This window comes from Hoplias malabaricus, chromosome 13, assembly GCF_029633855.1.
Source record: "Hoplias malabaricus isolate fHopMal1 chromosome 13, fHopMal1.hap1, whole genome shotgun sequence".
NCBI classification, from domain to species: Eukaryota; Metazoa; Chordata; class Actinopteri; order Characiformes; family Erythrinidae; genus Hoplias; species Hoplias malabaricus.
This window is the reverse complement of record NC_089812.1, coordinates 30,910,040-30,931,507: the sequence shown is the minus strand read 5'-3', so window position 1 is coordinate 30,931,507 and position 21,468 is coordinate 30,910,040. Positions and strand designations below refer to the sequence as shown.

The 21,468-nt window shown below is 39.1% G+C and overlaps 2 protein-coding genes across 2 annotated transcripts; both read left to right on the top strand.

Annotated features, from left to right (window-relative positions):
- The first annotated feature begins 4,309 nt into the window (after positions 1–4,309).
- LOC136664485 (beta-1,4 N-acetylgalactosaminyltransferase 2-like) lies at positions 4,310–13,270 on the top strand. The gene is made up of 10 exons (XM_066641668.1): positions 4,310–4,347; positions 5,896–6,030; positions 7,133–7,239; positions 7,501–7,538; positions 9,283–9,460; positions 10,108–10,194; positions 10,636–10,817; positions 12,300–12,443; positions 12,602–12,830; positions 13,085–13,270. Exons 1-10 carry the CDS (start codon positions 4,310–4,312, stop codon positions 13,258–13,260), a joined length of 1,314 nt encoding a protein of 437 aa, XP_066497765.1. The 3' UTR covers positions 13,261–13,270.
- Positions 13,271–18,301: 5,031 nt separating this feature from the next.
- On the top strand, positions 18,302–19,712 carry gngt2a (guanine nucleotide binding protein (G protein), gamma transducing activity polypeptide 2a). Its single transcript, XM_066642902.1, has 3 exons — positions 18,302–18,408; positions 18,908–18,997; positions 19,587–19,712. The coding sequence occupies exons 2-3, from the start codon at positions 18,914–18,916 to the stop codon at positions 19,710–19,712; spliced, it is 210 nt and encodes a 69-aa protein (XP_066498999.1). The 5' UTR covers positions 18,302–18,408; positions 18,908–18,913.
- The last annotated feature ends 1,756 nt before the right edge of the window (positions 19,713–21,468 follow it).

Below are 21,468 nucleotides of genomic sequence, written 5' to 3'. Positions count from 1 at the left end.
CATGTGTCTGTCAGCTAACATAAAAGTGGGCACTTTGTATTATTTTTGAATGTTACATTAATGTGGAATTAGAAGGATGCCTTGTAATGAACTTATGCAATGAGCTTATCTTGAAAGCAGAATTTCCTTGAATTTGTTTGATATTCTAATAACAGGACAATAAACCACAAACATTCGTGATTAACCACACGGTCACTGTTTTGAAGGCATTATCTAAGCTTAATAATCTCAGTGTTTCTATAACTTTTTTAAAGCTACATGGCTTGTTGATTTTCAAGCTTTGTGTGATTTACCACCTTTTAGCCTTTAAAGCTTTAGCATTCCATGCTGTTCCTGATCTACTTCACAGTAAATTCACCAGTGACTAACAGTGTTAATTTAACACTGGTGAATTTATTGCGTGTTCATAGAATGCTGAGGTTTTCTCTTCTGAAAGATGTTTAAAGTAAACATGTAGAGCGCATATTCTGTCTCAGCTGTGGTCTTGATGATGAGACAGATTTGCATATCAGATTTCAATATCATTTAAATACAGTGCTATATTAAGTCATATGCCTGTATTGTTTCTGAGCTACCTCTTGGCTGAGGACGTGCTGATGTGTGTATGCTTGGGAGCGCTTGCAGGTGTTAAGTTGCCAATGTGGGTGGATGGATGAGGCATTTCCAGGTAATAGTCCAACTCCTCCCCATTTAACCTCCACCTCACTGCACTGTGATATTGTTTCTTATTGCTCCTGAATGTGGATACTGCTGTGGTGAGTGGCAGCAGTTGGTCAGAGAGCTGGTTAGACCATATGGAGGTGTATCTGTAAAAACCTGGACAAATCAACTTCATTAACCCTCAGTGAGTAGCCACTTGCATATAATTTCATTGGAATTAAATAGAATAGGATTGGATAAACTGGGTAAAAGTAATTCAAAGGCACGGTTAAACAGTTAAAACTGTCAAAGATTGACACAAATTCTTTAGTTGTTGATATAGATCTAAATGGTTTGGTAATTCTTGTAATATTTTGATTAGCAATTATTGGGAATTTTAAATAAGTTCTACCTAAATAGCAAATATTAGAAATTTAAAATATTTAATTTCTATAAAACACTGTCATATTTCCTGATTAGTGCCACATACTCAACTCATTACACCTGGAAGCTGAAAAGGCTTTCAGATTGAGCCAAACTTTGAGAAATACCAAGGTTTTACAGTAAAAACCAAAAGTATTAACTTCAAAACAAACTACTATTGCTACACAGAGAGTGCATCTATAGTTGCTGTGAATGTTTTACTAATAAATGCTGTTATTTTCACATCAATGTTTAATTTTATAGGATTTGCAAATAATGTTATATTAAATAGATCAGTATTTACTTTCGTTATTAATCAGAGCACATAATTCTCAACTGTACTGTAATGAGTACCCAGCGGAGATTGTGCAGGCAATAAAAAGTCAAAATCCACAGAGTGGTTTTATTGTAGGTGCAGTAGATTTAGAGCAGGTTGCTCAGATTGTGATGTTTGAGGAAATATGCAAAATATCTCGACCTTGACATGCACTACAGAGCATTAATAAGAAATAAACAGGCAACAATCCTAAAATAAATATAAAAAAAATGTAAATGTATGATGTTCTGGCTCTGCTCGGCTATCCTTGACCACTAGAAGGTGGTAAAATCTCCTATGTAATTGGGCCAATCACATTCACCCGTTCACTTCCGTTCCCGGGCGCTCACAAGCTCTGAGCTCAGACTTTGTTAAAGAATTCTGGTGAAATATGTGGCTGGTGATTTCGGAAAAGGCTCTAGAGCTGTCTATACCCAGACAGCGAGCATATATCGGTCCACTGGCATAAAAAGGCTGGCAACCACTGACTATAGACCACTGCTGGTCCACCACTGTCCTGCGTACAGGATATAACTAATTTTTAATCTCCTCAAACATATTTTTTTTTTATTCACAGAGTTTTTACCCTAGTAAACAAACTAATACAAATATTACCAACAACTATGAGAGATATAATAATGATTATGCTAAAAATGTTGACACTGCGCTGGATTAAAATTTTTTCATTCATTCATTCATTGTCTGTAAGTGCTTTATCCAGTTCAGGGTCGCGGTGGGTCCAGAGCCTACCTGGAATCATTGGGCACAAGGCAGGAATACACCCTGGAGGGGGCGCCAGTCCTTCACAGGGCGAAACACACACATTCACTCACACCTACGGACACTTTTGAGTCGCCAAAATCCACCTACTAACGTGTTTTTGGACTGTGGGAGAAAACCGGAGCACCCGGAGGAAACCCACGCAGACACAGGGAGAACACACCAACTCCTCACAGACAGTCACCCGGAGGAAACCCACGCAGACACAGGGAGAACACACCAACTCCTCACAGACAGTCACCTGGAGCGGGAATCGAACCCACAACCTCCAAGTCCCTGGAGCTGTGTGACTGCGACACTACCTGCTGCGCCACTGTGCAGGAAAAAAATGTAAATTGGACTGTGAATGGAAAAGTGCTAAAATGTGGCATTTGGTCTAAAATTCTGTTTAATCAGAAGCGGTCCGCCCAGAAAACGCTGTGTAAAACACTAGTGGACCTCCAACTTTGCCCTCAGTGGGCCAACAGTGGTCCGACCTCTCCTTGCTATCAGGGTATATTCATCCGTCCTTATGCGTCTTGAATAATCTCCCATTTGAGTGGTAGTCTCTTCCTTTGTTTGAAAAAGAAAACAAAGCACAGAATCAAAGAATGGGTGTAGTTCCTTTTTTAGATTCTCTTCGGAATATTATTTTCCTCTCCTGCAAGCTAGTCAGTTTTCTACGACAGAGTTTTAGGGCCATGGCCCTAAAAAAAAAAAAAAAAAAGATTCAGAGAATAAAGTCAGAATTCTGAGAATATAGTCAGAATATTTAGAAAAACACTTTTTTGGGTTATTATTGTCTATTCTATGTAGACAGACAGACTCACAGTCTGTCTGCCATCCTCAGAATCTTCCGATTCAGGGTTTAAATACTAATCACACTGTGGTCCTGATGTGGAAGAGAACTGAGTGTTTATTCCTAAAATCTATACCATAGTATGACTTAAGCAACACACTGCATTCCACAAGTACACTGTGTGTCTGCCCCATTAAACGTGCAGTGAACTATTCCGAGATTTTTCTCAGAATTATTCCGAGATTTTTCTCAGAATTCTGAATTTATTCTCACAATCTTATTTTTTTTCAACACCGTGGCCCTAAAACTCTCTCGTAGTTTTCACATTTTGTTCTACTTGCTCTATTCTGTCATTTCTCTTTAACTCTTAAATTAAAATGTACCCTTGGGGGTGCCACCCCATCAGACTTACTTGTCTCTGGAGATTCTGTATTCACAAATGTCAGGGTTTGCTATTTATAAGGAAGGTCTGTAGGATTTTGGACTAAAATAGTGCTGTAGTCCACCTCTGTTTTCACCTGCACACAGACTATGTGTAAAGTATACTGAGCTTAGATATGTATCATTATGTAAACACTGGATTGTGTGTTTAACAAATGACCAGAAGGCCCCGCTAATATGATTTTTTTCACCAAAAACTGGAAGGACCTAACGACCATAGAACACACTACAGAGTTGGGTTTCCCCAAAGTATCTTAGAAAAAAGAAGATTCGTATGTGGTAGAATGAACACACTCTCTGTCCCTGACTTAACACTAAGATGGTTCTGGGAAACTGGGTCCAGTTTTGAGTTTTGAAATGTATAATTAAATCTCTGCATGCTCTAGCATCCTGGCCCTGTGTAACATTCCTAATACAAAAAATAATAATAATAATTTTAAAGAACGGCACATTTTTCCAAATCGTAGGAAGATTTGGAATGATTTTGCATTTCTTAAATAATAACTGGCAAATTCATATTTTTTTTAATGCAATTTATTTATTAAATGCAATATAGACACACCACAACCCTGAACTGGAAAAGCAGATAACTCTCAGAGAAGAAAGGTTCAGAAACAATAAAGGTACATTTTTTCTCACTAAAGGTACAGTTTAATTGTACCTGTAAATTACAACAGTGGTTTTAAAGTCCCGTTGTGTTCCCTACATCTACATTACATTCTCTTCTCCAGACAGAGAGGTAAATATTTGCTTTTATTACGTAACTGTGTAAAATAATATATATATATATATATATATATATTAGTCTTGTGAATTAGTTTGATGGTGGTGTTTTAATTAACAATTGCAGGTCATCGTCCATCATAATGCATTTCCAACTGCATTCCCTGTTTATTCTGATGGTTGCTGCCGTCTGCTTGATTGTCTTGATCATGATAACTTCAACTGACCACAAAGCACCATCCGTAAGGTACTGGCATATTATTTGACATGAAATTATAAACCATGAATCTGCACAGTATGGAAGCTTTGTGGAAGTTTAGTCTTTAAATTGAGCTTATTTTATATTTTATGTTGGCTATTTTCTTGGTGACACATACTTGAGTTTTATGATTATTATTATTTTTGCCCCACAGCATACCATATGCAAATGAGGGGGGAAGACACCTTAATTCTTCAGAAATCTTTTCTTTCCCAAAACAAAGGTATTTGACATTTTGCTGTATGATTTATGATGGGAGGAGTGATGGCAATATTGACTGTAGGTTAAGTACATTGTCTACAGAAATGTGATCACTATACTTTGTTGTTGTGAAGAAGGACCTCAGCCATTAAACAAAGCTTTCAGACCAATCTATATCCCCAACGTCACCTATGGTCATGAGCTTTAGGTAATGATCGAAAGAACAGGATTGTGGATACAAGCGGCCAGAATGTATTGCTGGGCATACACTACTGGGTTGCTTTAGGAGCTCAGCAATCAGTGATTGGAGTAGAACCACTGCTCCTTCATGTTATGAGTGACCAGTTGAGGGAGGTCCCATGGATGTCTTTCATGGTATACTAGGCACAACCGACTTTCCAGAAGTAAACCCTGGGGTAGACCCAAGATCAGATCTGCTGGTGGGATTATATCTCCCAGCTGGCTGAAAATGAGGTGGATAAAGATGCATCACACTGTTGCCACTGTAATAGGGTACACTGTAACCCTGAAATAAAACAGGAATACTATGAAGCTGCTTTGTGACCATATCACTTATAAAAAGCACTATACAAATACATTTGATTTGATTTGCTTTGAAATAGATTACTTAAGAAGAAAATATGAGATGAGATATGACATTTATGGTCAAAACAGTAATGAAAACATGACAACATCCATTCATTTTTTTGTAACAACTTTAGCCTGTTCAGGGTAATGGTGGGCCTAGGGAATACCTGGAATCATTGGGTGCAAGGCAGTAACACACCCTAGACAAGTCCATCACAGTGGACACACACTCACATTCCTCCCCACACAAGGCAGGGACTGAAACACCCTGAAGCCATGGCACAGTGACACTAGCTGTTGTGCCTAATGCCACCCAATATAACAACAACTCATATAGAAACAGAAGTTTCTGGAGATTCCAAAGCATTTTTATTTTCTGGGGGTGATTTTGGTCTGAAGTGATTCCACAGCTCTACAGGGCAAGGAGTCTGAGACCACATTTAGTCTCACTTTCTCTGGATGGCACATTGCTAGCTAGCATGAGTGTTTGTTAGCTTAGCTGTAAGAAAACGTAGCATAAGAGAACTGGGAAGGATGTTTTGGTCCAATCATGTTAAACTATCCACTGTAGTTGTGTTAATATCAGTTTAAAAAGAAGGGTCTGGTCTTCCCATCTTGGTAGTATGGTGTCAGTAGTAATGGCTGGAATAGGTAATGATTAAATAGTGCATACAGCAAACAGGTATTATTGCTCAATTGTGAATGTTGTTGGTTTTTGATCACCTGATGTATTTCTTCTGTTCTCAGTGGGAGGCTGCTTCTCAGTGTTAGCCGCCCGTCCTGCTCTTGTAAAGGAGCTCAACTTAGCTCTCAAGTGGCGAAGGAAAATCTCAGAGCTGTGGAGATACGCCGGACAAATGAGTACAGAAAACACCAGACCAGGTTTAGAGGTTTTTTTTTTTTTTTTAAAGACTCCCCTGCAATCAGAATAAAATGCAGTTTTAAATATTGAACTCTTCAATTATATTATTATATACATTGGCAATTTATATTAACACAGGGGTGGGAATTATCTATCCCACAAACTACACTTAACCTCATAAGGCCTACTAGGTATTTCTTTGATTTTAATGGGCTTCGGCTTTCTTCAATAGCCCTTGTTTATATAATATAATAAATGTAGCCCTTTTCAAACAATCCAGTAACAATGTTATTTTGGTTTCAGCCAATAGCAACGTTTCCAGCACCATGTTATCAACAATGATCTTGTTATCAACAATAGTTCAGTTAAGGATAATCCATGAGTGTTTGGACATTCAGAATAATGGGAAACAGATATTTCTGGTTGCCGTCAATAGAAAACTCCTGTGTTTAATTTATGGAGAAGACCTCACCGTTCTGAAGAAATGCAACATAAATATGTAAATTATGCCACTGCACCTGGAACAGTTTAAGCAGAGAAGATTCAGGTGTTCCAGAAGAAATTGACTGCATAGAAAACAACCTCTACCCAATGGTCCAAACAGCAGCTGAACAGTATGACAGAGGCGAGTTGTGAACTGATCACAAAAAAGCTAAGACTGTATTGCAAAAGTTTATTGTGTTTTTATTAGGTTAGATCAGGGGTTCAAAATGAATCACTGGGCTACTGATTGGTCATTTGATATCTTACAACAGCAACTGCCAGGATAAACATTGGACTTCACTTTTTATCAAACAAACAATAACCCATATATATTAATAATAACTCAATATTAACTTTGCCCTAGTGGGAAACACTGTTTAAAAAAATGCTTGTGATAACAAGTCTCTTGATAACAAGATGTAATCATATAGATACAGATATTCAGTAGTTAGAATTGGATTGTACTGGCCAGGAAATCAATTTTAGTGGTTCTGATCAAGTGAAACCCACAGTGGTGACATTTTTCTTATTTGTGGCCTCCTAAGCAGACTCTCTAGATTGTTTTACATTTTCAGGATCAGTGTTTTGGTCCAGTATTTCTTGCGAAACATTAAATCTTTCATCAAACATCTTTATTAGGATGACATCAGATTTGAACAAGATTGTTCTGGCTCAACCCAACTCCCCCCTCCAGTATCCTATTCATGGGTTCACAGTCATTCCCCTGAGGAAAAGTCTGATCCCAGGTATGATGGACCTGCTTTAATCTGCTTTGTTTCATCATGTTATTTCATGTCATTTTAATCGCCAAAAGTTGCAAACAATAGCTTTGAAAGAAATGATCCAAAAAGTGCCCTGCACTGATCAAATTGTTCAGTTGTCCCTGAGTGAAACGGCAAATCACAGATCTTCAGTACAGACAAATTTGTATCAGGTTCACAATGTGAGGAAGATTCACTTGTGAAAATGATTGATGTTTTGGTTCATGTTGAGTAATGTTTTTGTAGGGTTAGCTGTACATGCAGGCAAGAAGAAAGAGTATGAGGTATGATCATAAAACACTATTCCTTAGGACTGAGTGCATGTGGGAAGCTTTTCTCTGTTTTCTGGAAGTTGATGGTGGGGGGGCTGCCATTTTGATGCTGGTAATTTGACTCTTTAACATTTGTTTCCTTCTTTTAATATGCTTAATATAACAGAAGTTGAAATCAAAAATACAAATTCTACTATTTTGCTTGTTCGTGCCCAAGGACATTGTGCCATAAAACTTGCAATACTTTTGCTCCTTGTTTCATGCTCAATTTAAAGCTGCACTATGTAATTCTGGGGACTGGACTTGTCTGTTGCATGATCTGATAATCTGAATCTGATAATTGCAACTTAATGCTAAATTTGACTTTAATATGTTAAGACTCTCAATTTATTTTAAATAAAACCTCAGAATCTGAACTCACTAATATGAAATCAGTTATCCTATTTCTTTCAGTTTTAGCAAAAATCTTACATGCTGCAGCTTTCAGCATGTATTTAGTCCAGGGTGAATGCTGATTTTGCTTTGTTTTTTTTTTGTGGAAAACTGAAAATTCATCAGTGCTTAAAAGCATTCTGAGATGCATGTTCCAACAACATGTGATATCAACCCCAACCTTGAGTCATTGTATGTGAAACACTGTTGGTAGATGGACGGACTTTTCAAAAGTGCACATTATTATGGTTCTAAAGAAAATGGTTCCATATAGAACCTTGAGCACTCAAAGGATATTTTGCATGATAAAAGGTTTTTTGCATTGGGACTGTGTTCTTCAAATCAATGAAGAATGTGATAATACCTTTTAGAAAAGGGTTCTGTGTGGCACAAAAAACAATTTTATCAATTGTTGCTTGACCTCATAACAATAAATGAACCCTTTTTTGGTGTAGTATCTACAGGAAGATAGAAACTATACAGGGGAGGATGGAAATAGCCCTGTAGCACTTCGAGTCAATTTGGTCACCACTCTAATAAAGTGACTGAACAATGTCAATGTTTTCCAGTCTTTTGGAATTTGGGTACTATGAATGGATGAATTGATGCAATGATGGGACCAGCTATTTAATAAAGAATGGATATATCTCACCTGATCCTGCAGTGAAGGAGTTATCAGAAATAGCTGAAAGGTCTAGTCAGTGGTTAGGGATAAGGAGAGCACAGATTACTTGGAGAAATGCACTGTAGAGGTGCTATTGGGATTGTTGGTGATGTAGCACGTATAGTTCACATGGAGCTGGTGGCACTGAGCATGCATTAACGGTGCCAGTGGGGCTAGGTTCAGCCTTAGTCACCAGGGAGACCAGTGTAGATTTATGGTTGTTGATGGTAAAGGGTAAGGTAAGACTGTAAAGCAAGCTTGGAGAGGGGCGGGTCTGGGATGCCTGACTTCACTGTTGAGCCTTTTGGAGGTGTCGTGGGTTTAATTCAGCGAAACACCAATGAGAGAGGAGGTGCCTACCTGATGACCCCTGTGAAGAGCTAGTGATACAGTGGCTGGTTTGCGTACTCATGGGCTGGGCTCAATGAGTAACCGTAGTTGTTAAGGCTAGCTGGTTGCTAATCAAATCGTGTGTGAAAAAATACAAAAAACTAACTCCCACAGAGGGTTTAAATGCAGAAATTAAAATTTTTCTTTAATATAATCACCACTTCCTCTTCTACTTCTAACGTTATTCCATTATTTTATAGAAATGTTTGAGTCACTACTCCCAAACAGATGAACCAGATTCTTATCTGTGTTTACCCTCTTTGTTACTAGGTGTCTTTGAGTGTACATAAAGGTGTGTTATCAGTGGAAAATGTAGATGGAGTGCAGGTGGAGGGGCAAGACCAGAGCACACTCACCATCTCCACCACAAGCCTAGAGCATCTCAACCTCCTGTTGAGCAGAGTGATGTATACCAGCACTGTGTACCACATCAAGACACTCGACATGGGTAAGGCTTAGCATTAACCTATAGACACCTTCATACATATGAAGGATATTAAACTCTGCTTGAAATCACACTGCATTGGTTAATTGTCTTGGTCATAATGAACACATTTCCTCATCATTCAAAAGACTCCTCCCGAGAATTCTGGGAAATTACGTAATAATGGTAGGCACTAAACACCAAGCTTAGCAGTCATAAACCTTCACTGTATTGTCTTTAGAGCAATCCATTAGATATTCCAGAAACCATTAAACTGAAATGTTTGTAGACTTACTACAGTCTGTCTCATAATTTGCTTCACCATTTCATCATTGCACCGCAACCCTGAAATGAATTAAGCGGAAAAGATTGTGATGATGATTTCAGGAGGAAACCCACACGGACACAGGGAGAACACACCAACTCCTCACATACAGTCACCCGGAGGAAACCCACGGAGACACAGGGAGAACACACCACACTCCTCACAGACAGTCACCCAGTGCGGTGCTCAAACCCACAACCTCCATGTCCCTGGAGCTTTGTGACTACTACACTACCTGTTGCACCACCATGCTCCCCATCATCAGATTTGTACACATTTATTTAAACCAGAGTTGTTTAAATTATAGTCTATGTTTTTTACATAACTGCAATCTTTTCCGTCTCAGTTTACATCTCTTTTGGGGAATATGAGGCTATATTCCCCATTACAATCAGCAGACCATCTGTGCCTGTCCTCTTCGATCCTGGAGAAGGTGAGAACACAAACCTTGGGTGTTAATTCCTGAAAACCAAAACCAACATTAGTTGGTTAGTAGTTTCTGCAGGATATGGGGCTACTTTTAAACATCCGGTGTTTAATCTCTTGTTAACTTGCTTTGATATTCTAGTTTTAATATATATGACCTCCACTATACCGCGACCCTGAACTGGATAAGCGTTTACAGACAATGAATCAATCAATCAATGATCGCCACTATAGCAGGGCCAAGAGTCAGCTTACTCAAGATATTAATTGTCATAATTCTCCAGCCTTAAATGCTCAGCAAAGCCAGAGCTACCATATACTGTATTGTACCACATGCATGGGTGTGGCTGAACTTGTACAGATTTAATTCACACTGTTATATAGAAATACTATTCATCTAATTAATGACTGACACTTTACTCTGATTCCCTTTTATTTTCCCTTTCAGACATCAACTCCCTGGTGACCATAGCCACTAAGACATTTCTCAGATATGGAGAGTTAAATGTTCTCATCAGCAGCATAAGGCGCTTTTATCCAGACATCAAGATCATTGTTGCCGATGACAGCCTGAAGCCTGAAAATGTGTCAGGAACCAACATAGAACATTACATCATGCCTCCTGCTCAGGTACACACATCTGCCCTTTGTTAGAGTTAGAAGAATGATGATGATGATGATTGTTTAATATGGAAACCGGTGTCTGGGTCAAACATACCGGTCCACATGAAAAGATGCTAAGCTTGTGAAAGAAAGGAGTTTGTTTTGTTGTGAGAACAGTAGTTCTCCAGAATCTAGGGTGCTTTAAGCCTCATACGCCACCCTCCCACAGCACCACCCATCATTTTAAGGTTATTGCAGGTATATCATTTTAAATGAGTTTTTACTTATAAAATAATGGATGGTTTTGAAAGTGGGGTCACAGCTTTTCACATACCAAGAGCATGGACTTTTTAATGACTCCCAAATTAATTAACAATTATTGAGGGTTCGAAACCCGCTCCGGGTGACTGTCTGTGAGGAGTTTGGTGTGTTCTCCCCGTATCTGTGTGGGTTTCCTCCCACAGTCCAAAAACACACGTTGGTAGGTGGATTTGCGACTCAAAATTCAAATCAAATCAAATTTATTTTTACAACTGATGTTGTCACAAAGCAGCTTCACAGAATTCCAGTAAGACAAAGATTTGACATGAAATGTAAATAAATGTATAAAACCCCAAGCGAGTAAGCCAGGGGCGACAGTGGCAAGGAAAAACTCCCTCAGCAGAGGAAGAAAACTTGGGAGGAACCAAGGCTCACAAGGGGTGACCCATCCTCCACTGGTCAACCTACTGGTGATAATAGTTAGTAGTCCGTGAGAACTTCAGTGTAGGGGCAGCTTCAAGGCACTTGGTGGTTGCTGGAGCGTGGGCAGCTGATCTGAAGCGTGGAGGAGGATCTCGACAGTCATCCATCAGTGTCCAGACAGACAGGTGGGCAGTCGTTTACTCGGAAAGATGTAAAGGGTTGGAATTAGTTTTGAACTGTTTGGTGTTTGTAAAGCAGAAAATGTGAACATTTCCAGAGTGTGGCTAATGACTCCGGCAGATCTGACTATGACAGCTTTAACTAAAAGGAGAGAACCAGGAGGACACACAGACACGGGGGCATCCTGAAACACTGGCATCCCTCCGCTCCACCGTCAACAAACCTGAGTGATCGCGTGAAGCGGCGGGACGACAGCACCAGCACCTCAGTTTAGTATAATTTCCTGTGTCCATGGACCCCCCGGATCTGCCACTTTTATCTATGGGGGAGCATTAACTACCAAAAGATAAACTAAACAAATGAGTGTCCATAGCTGTGTGTGTGTGTGTTGTCCTGTGAAGGACTGGTGCTCCTCCAGGGAGTATTCCCGCCTTGCGCCCAGTGATTCCAGGTAGGCTCTGGACCCACCGTGACCCTGAACAAGATAAGGGTTACAGACAATAAATGAATGATTAATTGAAAAATATAATTAATCAGAAAGGATGATATGTAGCCTCAGCAATCATGTTCAAATTAATCTTATTCTTAATTTTTGACAGTCTGCTTCCTTTCATTGAGAGGTAATTCTAAGTTATGCTGTTTCAGGGCTGGTTTGCAGGCAGAAACCTGGCCCTCTCACAGGTCACCAGTAAGTACTTCCTATGGGTGGATGATGACTTTGTGTTCCACGAAAAGACACGTATTGAGAGCTTTGTGGAGGTTTTGGAGGCTGTTCCTGAACTGGATGTGGTAAGAGATTAGGAAAAGTTTTAGATGAACTGTTGTGGCTTCCTAAAGCTCGTGAGTCTTGAATCTTGACTAATGCACTTGTGTGTTGTTTGAACATGTGGTGGACTCTGGTAATACAAATTGAAAGTCCTCCATTTTCCTTTATACCTTTTATTCAGCTTGGTGGAGATGTTGATGGAAATCAGTTCTTCTTCAGCCTGATGTATGAAGAGGGGGATGAGGAGGAGGGGGGCTGTATGAGTCGGATCCATGGTAAAGTTCATGGTCCTGTGCCTGGCTTTAGTGGTTGTTTCTTTGTGGACGGAGTGGTCAATTTCTTCCTGGCTCGGACAGATGCTGTGAGGAGGGTTGGTTTTGACCCTTTCCTGAAAAGAGTAGCTCACACAGGTAAGAATTTTAATAGTTTAATCCACATGTGCAAAAGAAACTCCTTGTAAAGTGTCATTTCAGCTACTTTATTATGCACTCAACTGTGGACAGGGCTGTTGTAAAAACCTCTGCATATAAAACCATGAAATAAAATGGGACTCTGTGCATATTGCCAAGCTTGGGCTGGAGGGGTAAAGCTCTCCCCCCAGACCTAGGCTATATAGTATGTTATTTTTCTCTGTATCACTATCATGGTTTTTTTTCTTGCTCAGAGTTCTTCATTGATGGACTTGGAACCTTACTGGTTGCATCATGCAAAGGACTTACAGTGGGTCATCAGAAAAGACGCGGGCTCTCAGAGTATAGTAAATACAGGCACCGGAACGATGAAAGGGGAAAACTAGCCCATCATTTCTTTAAGAACCACCTCAAATGCATCAAGTACTGAAAGCTTTTTAAGGAGGCCCCTCACCTATTTTCTTCAAAGAACAGATAAATATTCTTCAAAATGTTTTCAAGTGTGGCTCAAGAGGCTGTCTGTCTTTTGATGAATAACAGCAGTGCATTTAACATGATTATTTTCACCGAGTCCTTGTAAGAGAGTCTATCCACTCGGCAGCCATTTTGGAAACAAGACAAACAAACAAACCGATTTTTCATCTTGCTATGTTTACTGTTTCTTGTGGCCTTATCAGTAAACTTAGGGTGACCAGACGTCCTCTTTTACCCGGACATGTCCTCTTTTTTTAGACTTAAAAAAATGTCCTGGTGGAATTTCACAAAGGTCCGGGATTTTGTTTTTCTAGAGTTTACATAGAATTTTGAGAAGCGTTTCGTTCACAAACTAGTCCCGCCCTCCCCTACTCCGATTGGTTCGCTTGAGTGAGAAGGGGGCGTGGTGAAGTAGCCTAAAATCTGATTGGGCGATAACCTTCTCTGTAAACATTTAATTGGTCAGTCTGCACGTCAGTAGTCCCCCACCCCCGGGAGACGTATCCTATTTTTCACCATCTCAGATCTGCTCACCCTAGTAAACTGTACTTTCCTTGTAAACAGAAACTTTCAAGATTTCAAATTCATTTTTAATCCTCCTAACCATAGTTTCTGGCAACACAAAATACATGCTGAGTGAGGAACCAAAATTTCAAACTGTCAGTTTGACTGTAAGTTACTAAAACCCTTAACTCCAGTTACAGTAGCTAGAAACCCGCGTAAAATTACTGCAATACAAAACATGTACTAATAGTTCCGCCCCCCCCCCCCCACCCACAGTGTAAACACTGCAACTTAGGCATGTAATGTTTCAGACATGGTATTGGTGTGTGGGTGTGGGTGTGTGTGTGTGGGGGGGGGGGTAATCAAAGCTTTTTTATTTAAACCTGTGTCAGACCTTATGTTTATAATATCAGTATAAACTTTGGGTCACCAGTTCAAACCAGTCCAGTGGGGTCAAAGTTCAGCAAGATGGTAACCATTAAGAGGGAAATGATGCCAATATGTTTCACTTGAGATGGAGTGTGCATGTTTAATCTTGTACTTGCTGGTGTTACTTTACAGGTTTAAATGATAGACTAGTTAGTGTGGTACTGCTTAAATATTGAGAACAGAGAGCACACATGAGTTTAAACAGTAAGTATGCTGATTATTGCAGAAGTAATAAAATACTGAATGATAGAGTAAAAGTCACAGAAAAGGTAGCTGCATTTCTTTTCACAGTTTTTAACTTGGGCTCAATATTTTAGTCTTGAATGTGTTAACCAAGGAAAATAATTAATAACTTCAGTTTTAAATGTTTTTTAGGCAATCAGGATTTTCACATTCAATACTCTTTTTAGTGGCGTGAGTATTGTTTGTGTGAGTTTAGGTACTCAGTAGGTTTTGTTGTGAGGGAACAACTGATTCATGTTCAGGAAAAACAACTCGGTTATTATAATTATTTTCATTCATTCATTATCTGTAACCCTTATCCAGTTCAGGGTCGCGGTGGGTCCAGAGCCTACCTGGAATCATTGGGAGCAAGGCGGGAACACACCCTGGAGGGGGCGACAGTCCTTCACAGGGCAATACACACACACAAACATTCACACCTATGGACACATTTGAGTCGCCAATCCACCTACCAACGTGTGTTTTTGGACTGTGGGAGGAAACCGGAGCACCCGCAGGAAACCCATGCAGACACAGGGAGAACACCCCACACTCCTCACAGACAGTCACCCGGAGGAAACCCACGCAGACACAGGGAGAACACACCACACTCCTCACAGACAGTCACCCGGAGGAAACCCACGCAGACACAGGGAGAACACACCACACTCCTCACAGACAGTCACCCGGAGGAAACCCACGCAGACACAGGTAGAACACACCACACTCCTCACAGACAGTCACCTGGAGTAGGAATCGAACCCACAACCTCCAGGTCCCTGGAGCTGTGTAACTGCGACACTACCTGCTGGACCACCATGACCATATTATTATAAATAATTATAATTAATTTAGATGTACATTTACCTCATCTTAAGATTATTATTTTGTTCCCATTGTGACAGCAATGCTCTTTGATTTTAAAAAACATTCCCGTACAAAAAATGATAATGAATGTCTCGTGCTCTTTTACAGAATCATAATTTAATACATTGTTAAACTAAGTAAATAGTTCAATTAAATTAACTAGTTAACATCATTCAATATTTCTTTTAATAGTATGCTAAGAAAATTGAAACTGATCAATTTATAGCATATGTCACTGTTTTATATGGTCCTCATGGCCGTCTCATGACTGCACCATAGTTGTAATTTATTAATAATTTACCTGTTTCTGTGACCAGACACTATTCTAGAAGCTCCTTTTGTGACAATCTGTTGGCAGGCTCACAATCTACCAGAATATGATCCTGCCAGCTACTGGAATTAGACTTGTGTTCTCCAAACCAGACACACAGTTATTGGACTCTGTGTCCAGTCTGAAGAACACTGCTAAGGCTCTGTCAACAGCCACTTTCTTTATTCTAAGACACAAATAAGGGTGAATTTATTTGCGATACATTATACTTTTGTAGAACTGCATTACTAAAATCTGGTTGAAGACTAATTTGTGGGTATTTGAGTAATGGATTTTGGTATACGTTTTACTCCTTATGTAAGTGTGGGGTATTGTAATATTGTTGTTAAATGTGTTTATGGATCTTTAAAGAGCTTACAGTGATAAACCATCAATATTCTGTCACAGTCATGAGAAACGCTTGCTTTAAAAGACTATAAAATGACAAGCATAAGATGTGTTCATTAGGCTTACTTCCACACATCGTTTTCAGATGTTATCCATTTTTTATTTATTTTAAAATGAAAGAGTGAATCCTTTGAACACATGTCCTTGCTCATTACTAGTATCTTCAGGGTTTAATTTGAACCACATTAGACGTGCAGCAGTGAAAGCAATAGGATTCGAGAATATTCTCCAGAAACTTACACAACATTGCCATCCACTGGATTTAAAAGTCTCTCTCCACACCTCTGGTAATCAAAGTTCGATTTTTAATAAGAGGATAAGAGGCCTTAGCTTTATTAAAAAGTGACTGGAGAAAAAAAAAAAAAACTCCACACTCTATTTAGAAATTCCTAAAAAAAAAATGTATTTTCATTTAAATTTACATTCTTTTATACAGTCACTGGCATTTCTTAATTTTGAGCTTCCACGCTTCTAAATGCGTCAATTTTTAATCTGAAGGATATTGAATTTGGAAAAGTAAAAGGCAAGGAATACAATATCTACATTATCAATTTACTACATTTTTTCCCACTTTTGAAGGCATCTGAAAACATTTTGGGGATTAAATAGCTTAATTAACAAGGTGTCTTAATCCACTCAGTGCTTTTAGCAGTGTTAGTGTATATTACATATTAATTCATTTAATAGAATGCATGGATTATTTTTAGGGACAAGATTTATTTCATAATTTCTGAGATTAAATGGTCCAAACACTAAAATGAGATTAGATGCTCATTTTTCAGCGTGGTCTTATTTGACAGTGTGGTCTTTAAGTTTACAGGTTAAAAACCACACTGTCTTAAAAATATCTCCTCTGCGTTTATCTCACTAATTACTAAGATTTACCAAGTTTCTATTTGTGAATGTTTCACCCTGCGAGGGACTGGCGCCCCCTCCAGGGTGTGTTCCCACCTTGCGCCCAGTGATTTCGGGTAGGCTCCGGACTCACCGTGACCCTGAATTGGATAAGTTACAAACATTCTGTAGAATGAATAACTGTTTGTATTTCCTCTGCATTTATTTTACATTTATTTAATATTTTATTTTAATGAAATTAAATTCCAGTTCTATCAGCCGTATCACAACTCTTTACTACAGTAGTTTGAAATAAAACCAGATATTTTATGATAGATCTGTATGCATAACTCTACTCTTAATGGAGGAAAATGTATGTGTTGTTAATCATTTACTTCTATATCAACTTCATATTTACACAAAATATCTTTTAATGAAAAAAGTGTGTATTCTTAAGTTTTATTTGTTAAACTGCTATCAGCTTATAACTGCTACCTATTTACATTTTAATGAGTAGCAATTATGATGATGGTCCTGTTATTTTTTTAAACAAGAAATATGACTCAGCGTTATCCTAAAGGGCCATTTATGTCTGTATTAATTTGAAAAACGTGAACCCGTGTGAACTGAACATTCAATGTTGTTTCTTACCTTAGCACTATCTATAGAGAGCACAGGCTATTTTAAACATGTTTCTAAGGAAGCCGTCTTATCTGACTTACTAAATCAGCTCTGTGTTTAGTAGTGGGTCAGGTCAGACCATGGTGTTTAAAGGCAGCATTTAAGTGGTGGGATCCACTGCTGTCTAGCCTTCAAACAAGATAGGTCATAGGTTACCATAGCTGTTTCTTTCCAAATGTCTTATAGATGATGATGATAAGCCAACAGAAAGTGGTTGTTCATCTTAAAATGATGATGTTGCTGTCTTACTGACAACTTAGAAAACCTCGACCTTAAAACCAGTTAAAATTATGCCAAGTTTGGAATCACCTGCTTTGAAGTTTGTAGTTTATTTTAAGGACACACAAATGCTGCTCATGTGCTGGTAACTGGAAAGTGCACTCAGATACTGTCCAGGCCACATGATATTGCTCCACTAACACACCGCATTTAGCGATCTTTACGAGATCAAAGCTTAATCTATACGATTTCTTAAAGCTGGATGAAGCTACAATCTTGCCGGTCCTAGCAGGTACAGGTGGAACTCGCGCAGGTGATGTAGGGTCATTGAACAGAGGAACTGGTCAAGATTAAATGTTAAAAAAAAGGCCTTAAGATTGAGTGCTGAGGAACTCCACTGCCCTGATTCCACGGTTTGACTTCTCTAATTACTAAAATGGCTTACGCTAATCAGATCGGGATTTTTGAGTGTTGGCTTGGCATCACTCTCCACCCTCTGCCAACCCTCACCTACTGTGGTGAAACTAAAGAGGTAAAGACTCATAGTCCATCTCCAGAAGACCTCTTGCATGGTCCCTTAAAGGAAAGAAGAGTAGCGGTTCTCTCCATCATCTGCCCTCACAGAAGCAGGTAACTGTAGCATCTTAATAGTCCTGAATATTTAGACTTGAATTAGTGAAATGAATGAAAATGGCACTTTAAATTGCAATTCATGTTTGTGACTTAAATTTACTACTTTGTTGAAAACAAATTATATATCAATACATTAATAAACAAAAGTAGGAATGTAAAAAAACAAACCCTAATGTTATAGAAGCCATGAATTTAAATTCAGTGCATAACTTTAAGTGCAATATATTTATATATATTTTCTGGTATATAATGATTAGGTAACATATTGCATTCTTATGGCTTTTGTTATATAAAAAAGTTCTTATATCTAGTGTAAAGGCTGCCTAGTTGAGAGGCTGTTACTTCAGCAAAGAGAAAGCAAAACCCCTGTAAATACCTTTTTAATGTCAGAATAAACAGTGTGCATTTTGGTGCCCATGTTGCATATCAAGGGCATTTGCAATTTCTTTTCCTTTAATTCACTGCTAATAAATAAATAAATGTGCTCTCCTCTTAGGGCAAGATGGCACGGGACATGTCTGATAAAGACATCCTGAAAATGGAGATAGAGCAGCTGCAGAAAGAAGCGAAGATCACGAGAGAACCAGTGAGTACCTGTTTATCTCAGAACAAAAAGAGAGGAAGTTTAAGATGAGAGAAGCTTAACTTCACCCTTGGCCAATGCAAACTGAAACTATATTATAAATCTGAAAAGAATGTTTGGCTGAGAGTTTAAATCACTGTGAAATACTCGGTGTATTTCACAATTTCACAGTGTATTTTTTCTTAATTCAAGAAATAACATAAAATGATGCTAAAAAGAAGCAAAAATACCAATGGAATAAGACACTTTCTGTAGATTAAATGATTTAAAACAGGTCCAAATAAGTTAGAAATAAGTTGAATGATTTTATTATATTCTTACACCAATTTCCAAATGAGTGTTACTAGATATTTAGACTAGATTTAAGTACATTTTACTTGCTTAGATTTTAACACAAGTCTGATGAATAATATGTTATTGTTTCTCTAATTTATAAAATGGCTGTAGCTCTTGAAGTGCACAGGTGATAAAAGACCTTCAGTTACTGTGTACTTCCTTTGCTCAATCATAGTCTCTCTCTCTCTCTCTCTCTCTCTCTCTCTCTCTCTCTCTCTCTCTCTCTCTCTCTCTCTCTCTCTCTCTCTCTGTCAAGGTCTCCAAAACAGCGAAGGAGCTTTGTGAATATGTGGAAGCTCAGGCTGCTGAAGATCCTCTAGTTAAAGGAGTGCCTGAAGACAAGAACCCCTTCAAGGAGAAGGGAGGCTGCACAATAACTTAGCCCAGGGTCTGCATGGCTCTCTGAAAACCCAGATGTAAACTCTCTTTAAATAAGACATTCACCACACGTATAACGACTTATGTACAAAACCAAGTCTGTTTCACAACAGCGTTCTCTTCTTGGCATCTCTCAGTCTGGATCAGTCGTACAGTGCTGTAAGAGTTCTACCTGTTTTAATGTCATTTAAAAAAATAGGATTTAAATAAATGTATGTATACAGTAACAATACTGGCTTCCTCAATGTGTTTATACATTGTAGCAATACATTAATATTAATACATTTTACTAAACCGGGATAACAGCTTGAGGAACAAGCTTTGAAAAGGAACCCTAACCCTAGCAAAGCAAATGCAAAGAGCACAAAGATTTATGACAATAAATAATAATGTACATCCATAGTACATCCATGAGTGTGCTGACCTTTGTTAAAGTAGAATGTGGGGCAGGGCATCTGTTGATTGGTTTGGAAAATACACAATCTGCTGGGGATCAAGTTAAACGGGCAGCAGGGTCTTGACGTGCCTCAGTAAAAGCCAATCTAAGCACTGCATAATGATGGACAATGTCTCGGTAGTCACTGAGGCAGGACACTCAAGAATTCTTTGTCATGGGAATGATGGCGGTGGCTCTGAAGCATGGTGATGTGCTCAGGGAGATGTGGAAGATGTCAGTGAAGATATGTCAGCTGCTCTGCACATCCTCTGGGCATTCGGCCAGGAATGTCTGGTCTGGCAGCTTTCAAGGGGGTAACTCCTACATCAACTGCAGAAAGACACAGCAAGAGGAGGAGGAGTGGTCTTGCTTTAGTGCTACACCTCATACCGTATGTAGATTATTTTTTCAGTGCATCTGGAAGGGTGACACTGTTGTCAAATGCAGGTGCTGTTGACTTGCATTTGATGATGGCTTCCATGCCCTGCCACATGTGCCACGTGTGACCACTGTTCAGGAAGTGAGTCTGGATGCCCTGACTGTGTCCCTGCTTTGTCTCTCTGATGGTCTGAGACAGTTCGGTCCTCGCTGTTCTCAGGGCCAACATGTCACATATTTTAAAGGTGGAGTTTGTGCTAATTGGGCCATTTAAGTGTGTAGCGTTAGCCTTCAGACTTCTGAAAATTGAGAGAAAATTGTTGAGTGCAGAGAGATAGTTGACAGTTAGTAGTACTTTGCTGCTCTCTCTTGATGTGGACATGCATAAGTATAATACATCCATATATATATATAAAGAAACATTGCGGATAGCCCACTGTAGTAATGCTAGCCTCTGTCATTCCCAGAATTCATGCAATATTTATCCATGTTACAATAGAATAAGCAGTAGGCCAAAGAGGCGATAATGAAATTAATTGCTTAACTGTTATCATTTTGGTCGGTTAGATATTGGAGCCCTAAAAAAGGCTAACAGAAAACATAGACTTGTGTAGAGTTAAACACACTAAGGACTGTAATCATTACTTTTACAAAATCATTTAGTTACCAATCTCATTCATTCATTGTCTGTAACCCTTATCCAGTTCAGGGTTGCGGTGGGTCCAGAGCCTACCTGGGATCACTGGGCGCAAGGCGGGAACACACCCTGGAGGGGGCGCCAGTCCTTCAAAGTGCAACACACACACACTTTGGAGTCGCCAATCCACCTACTAACGTGTGTTTCTGGACCATGGGGGGAAACCGGAGCACCCGGAGGAACCCCACGCGGACACAGGGAGAACACACCACACTCATCACAGACAGTCACCCGGAGCGGGACTTGAAC

What these genes read in the sequence shown, in the direction of transcription:
- LOC136664485 (XM_066641668.1), top strand. Translation starts at nt 4,310, where the DNA reads ATGATAACTTCAACTGACCACAAAGCACCATCCGTAAG. An exon ending in TACAGAAAACACCAGACCAG is followed by an intron (nt 6,031 to 7,132) that starts GTTTAGAGGTTT and finishes CATCTTTATTAG; the next exon opens with GATGACATCAGATTTGAACA. An exon ending in GAGGAAAAGTCTGATCCCAG is followed by an intron (nt 7,240 to 7,500) that starts GTATGATGGACC and finishes ATGTTTTTGTAG; the next exon opens with GGTTAGCTGTACATGCAGGC.
- gngt2a (XM_066642902.1), top strand. Translation starts at nt 18,914, where the DNA reads ATGGCACGGGACATGTCTGATAAAGACATCCTGAAAATGGAGATAGAG. An exon ending in CGAAGATCACGAGAGAACCA is followed by an intron (nt 18,998 to 19,586) that starts GTGAGTACCTGT and finishes CTCTCTGTCAAG; the next exon opens with GTCTCCAAAACAGCGAAGGA.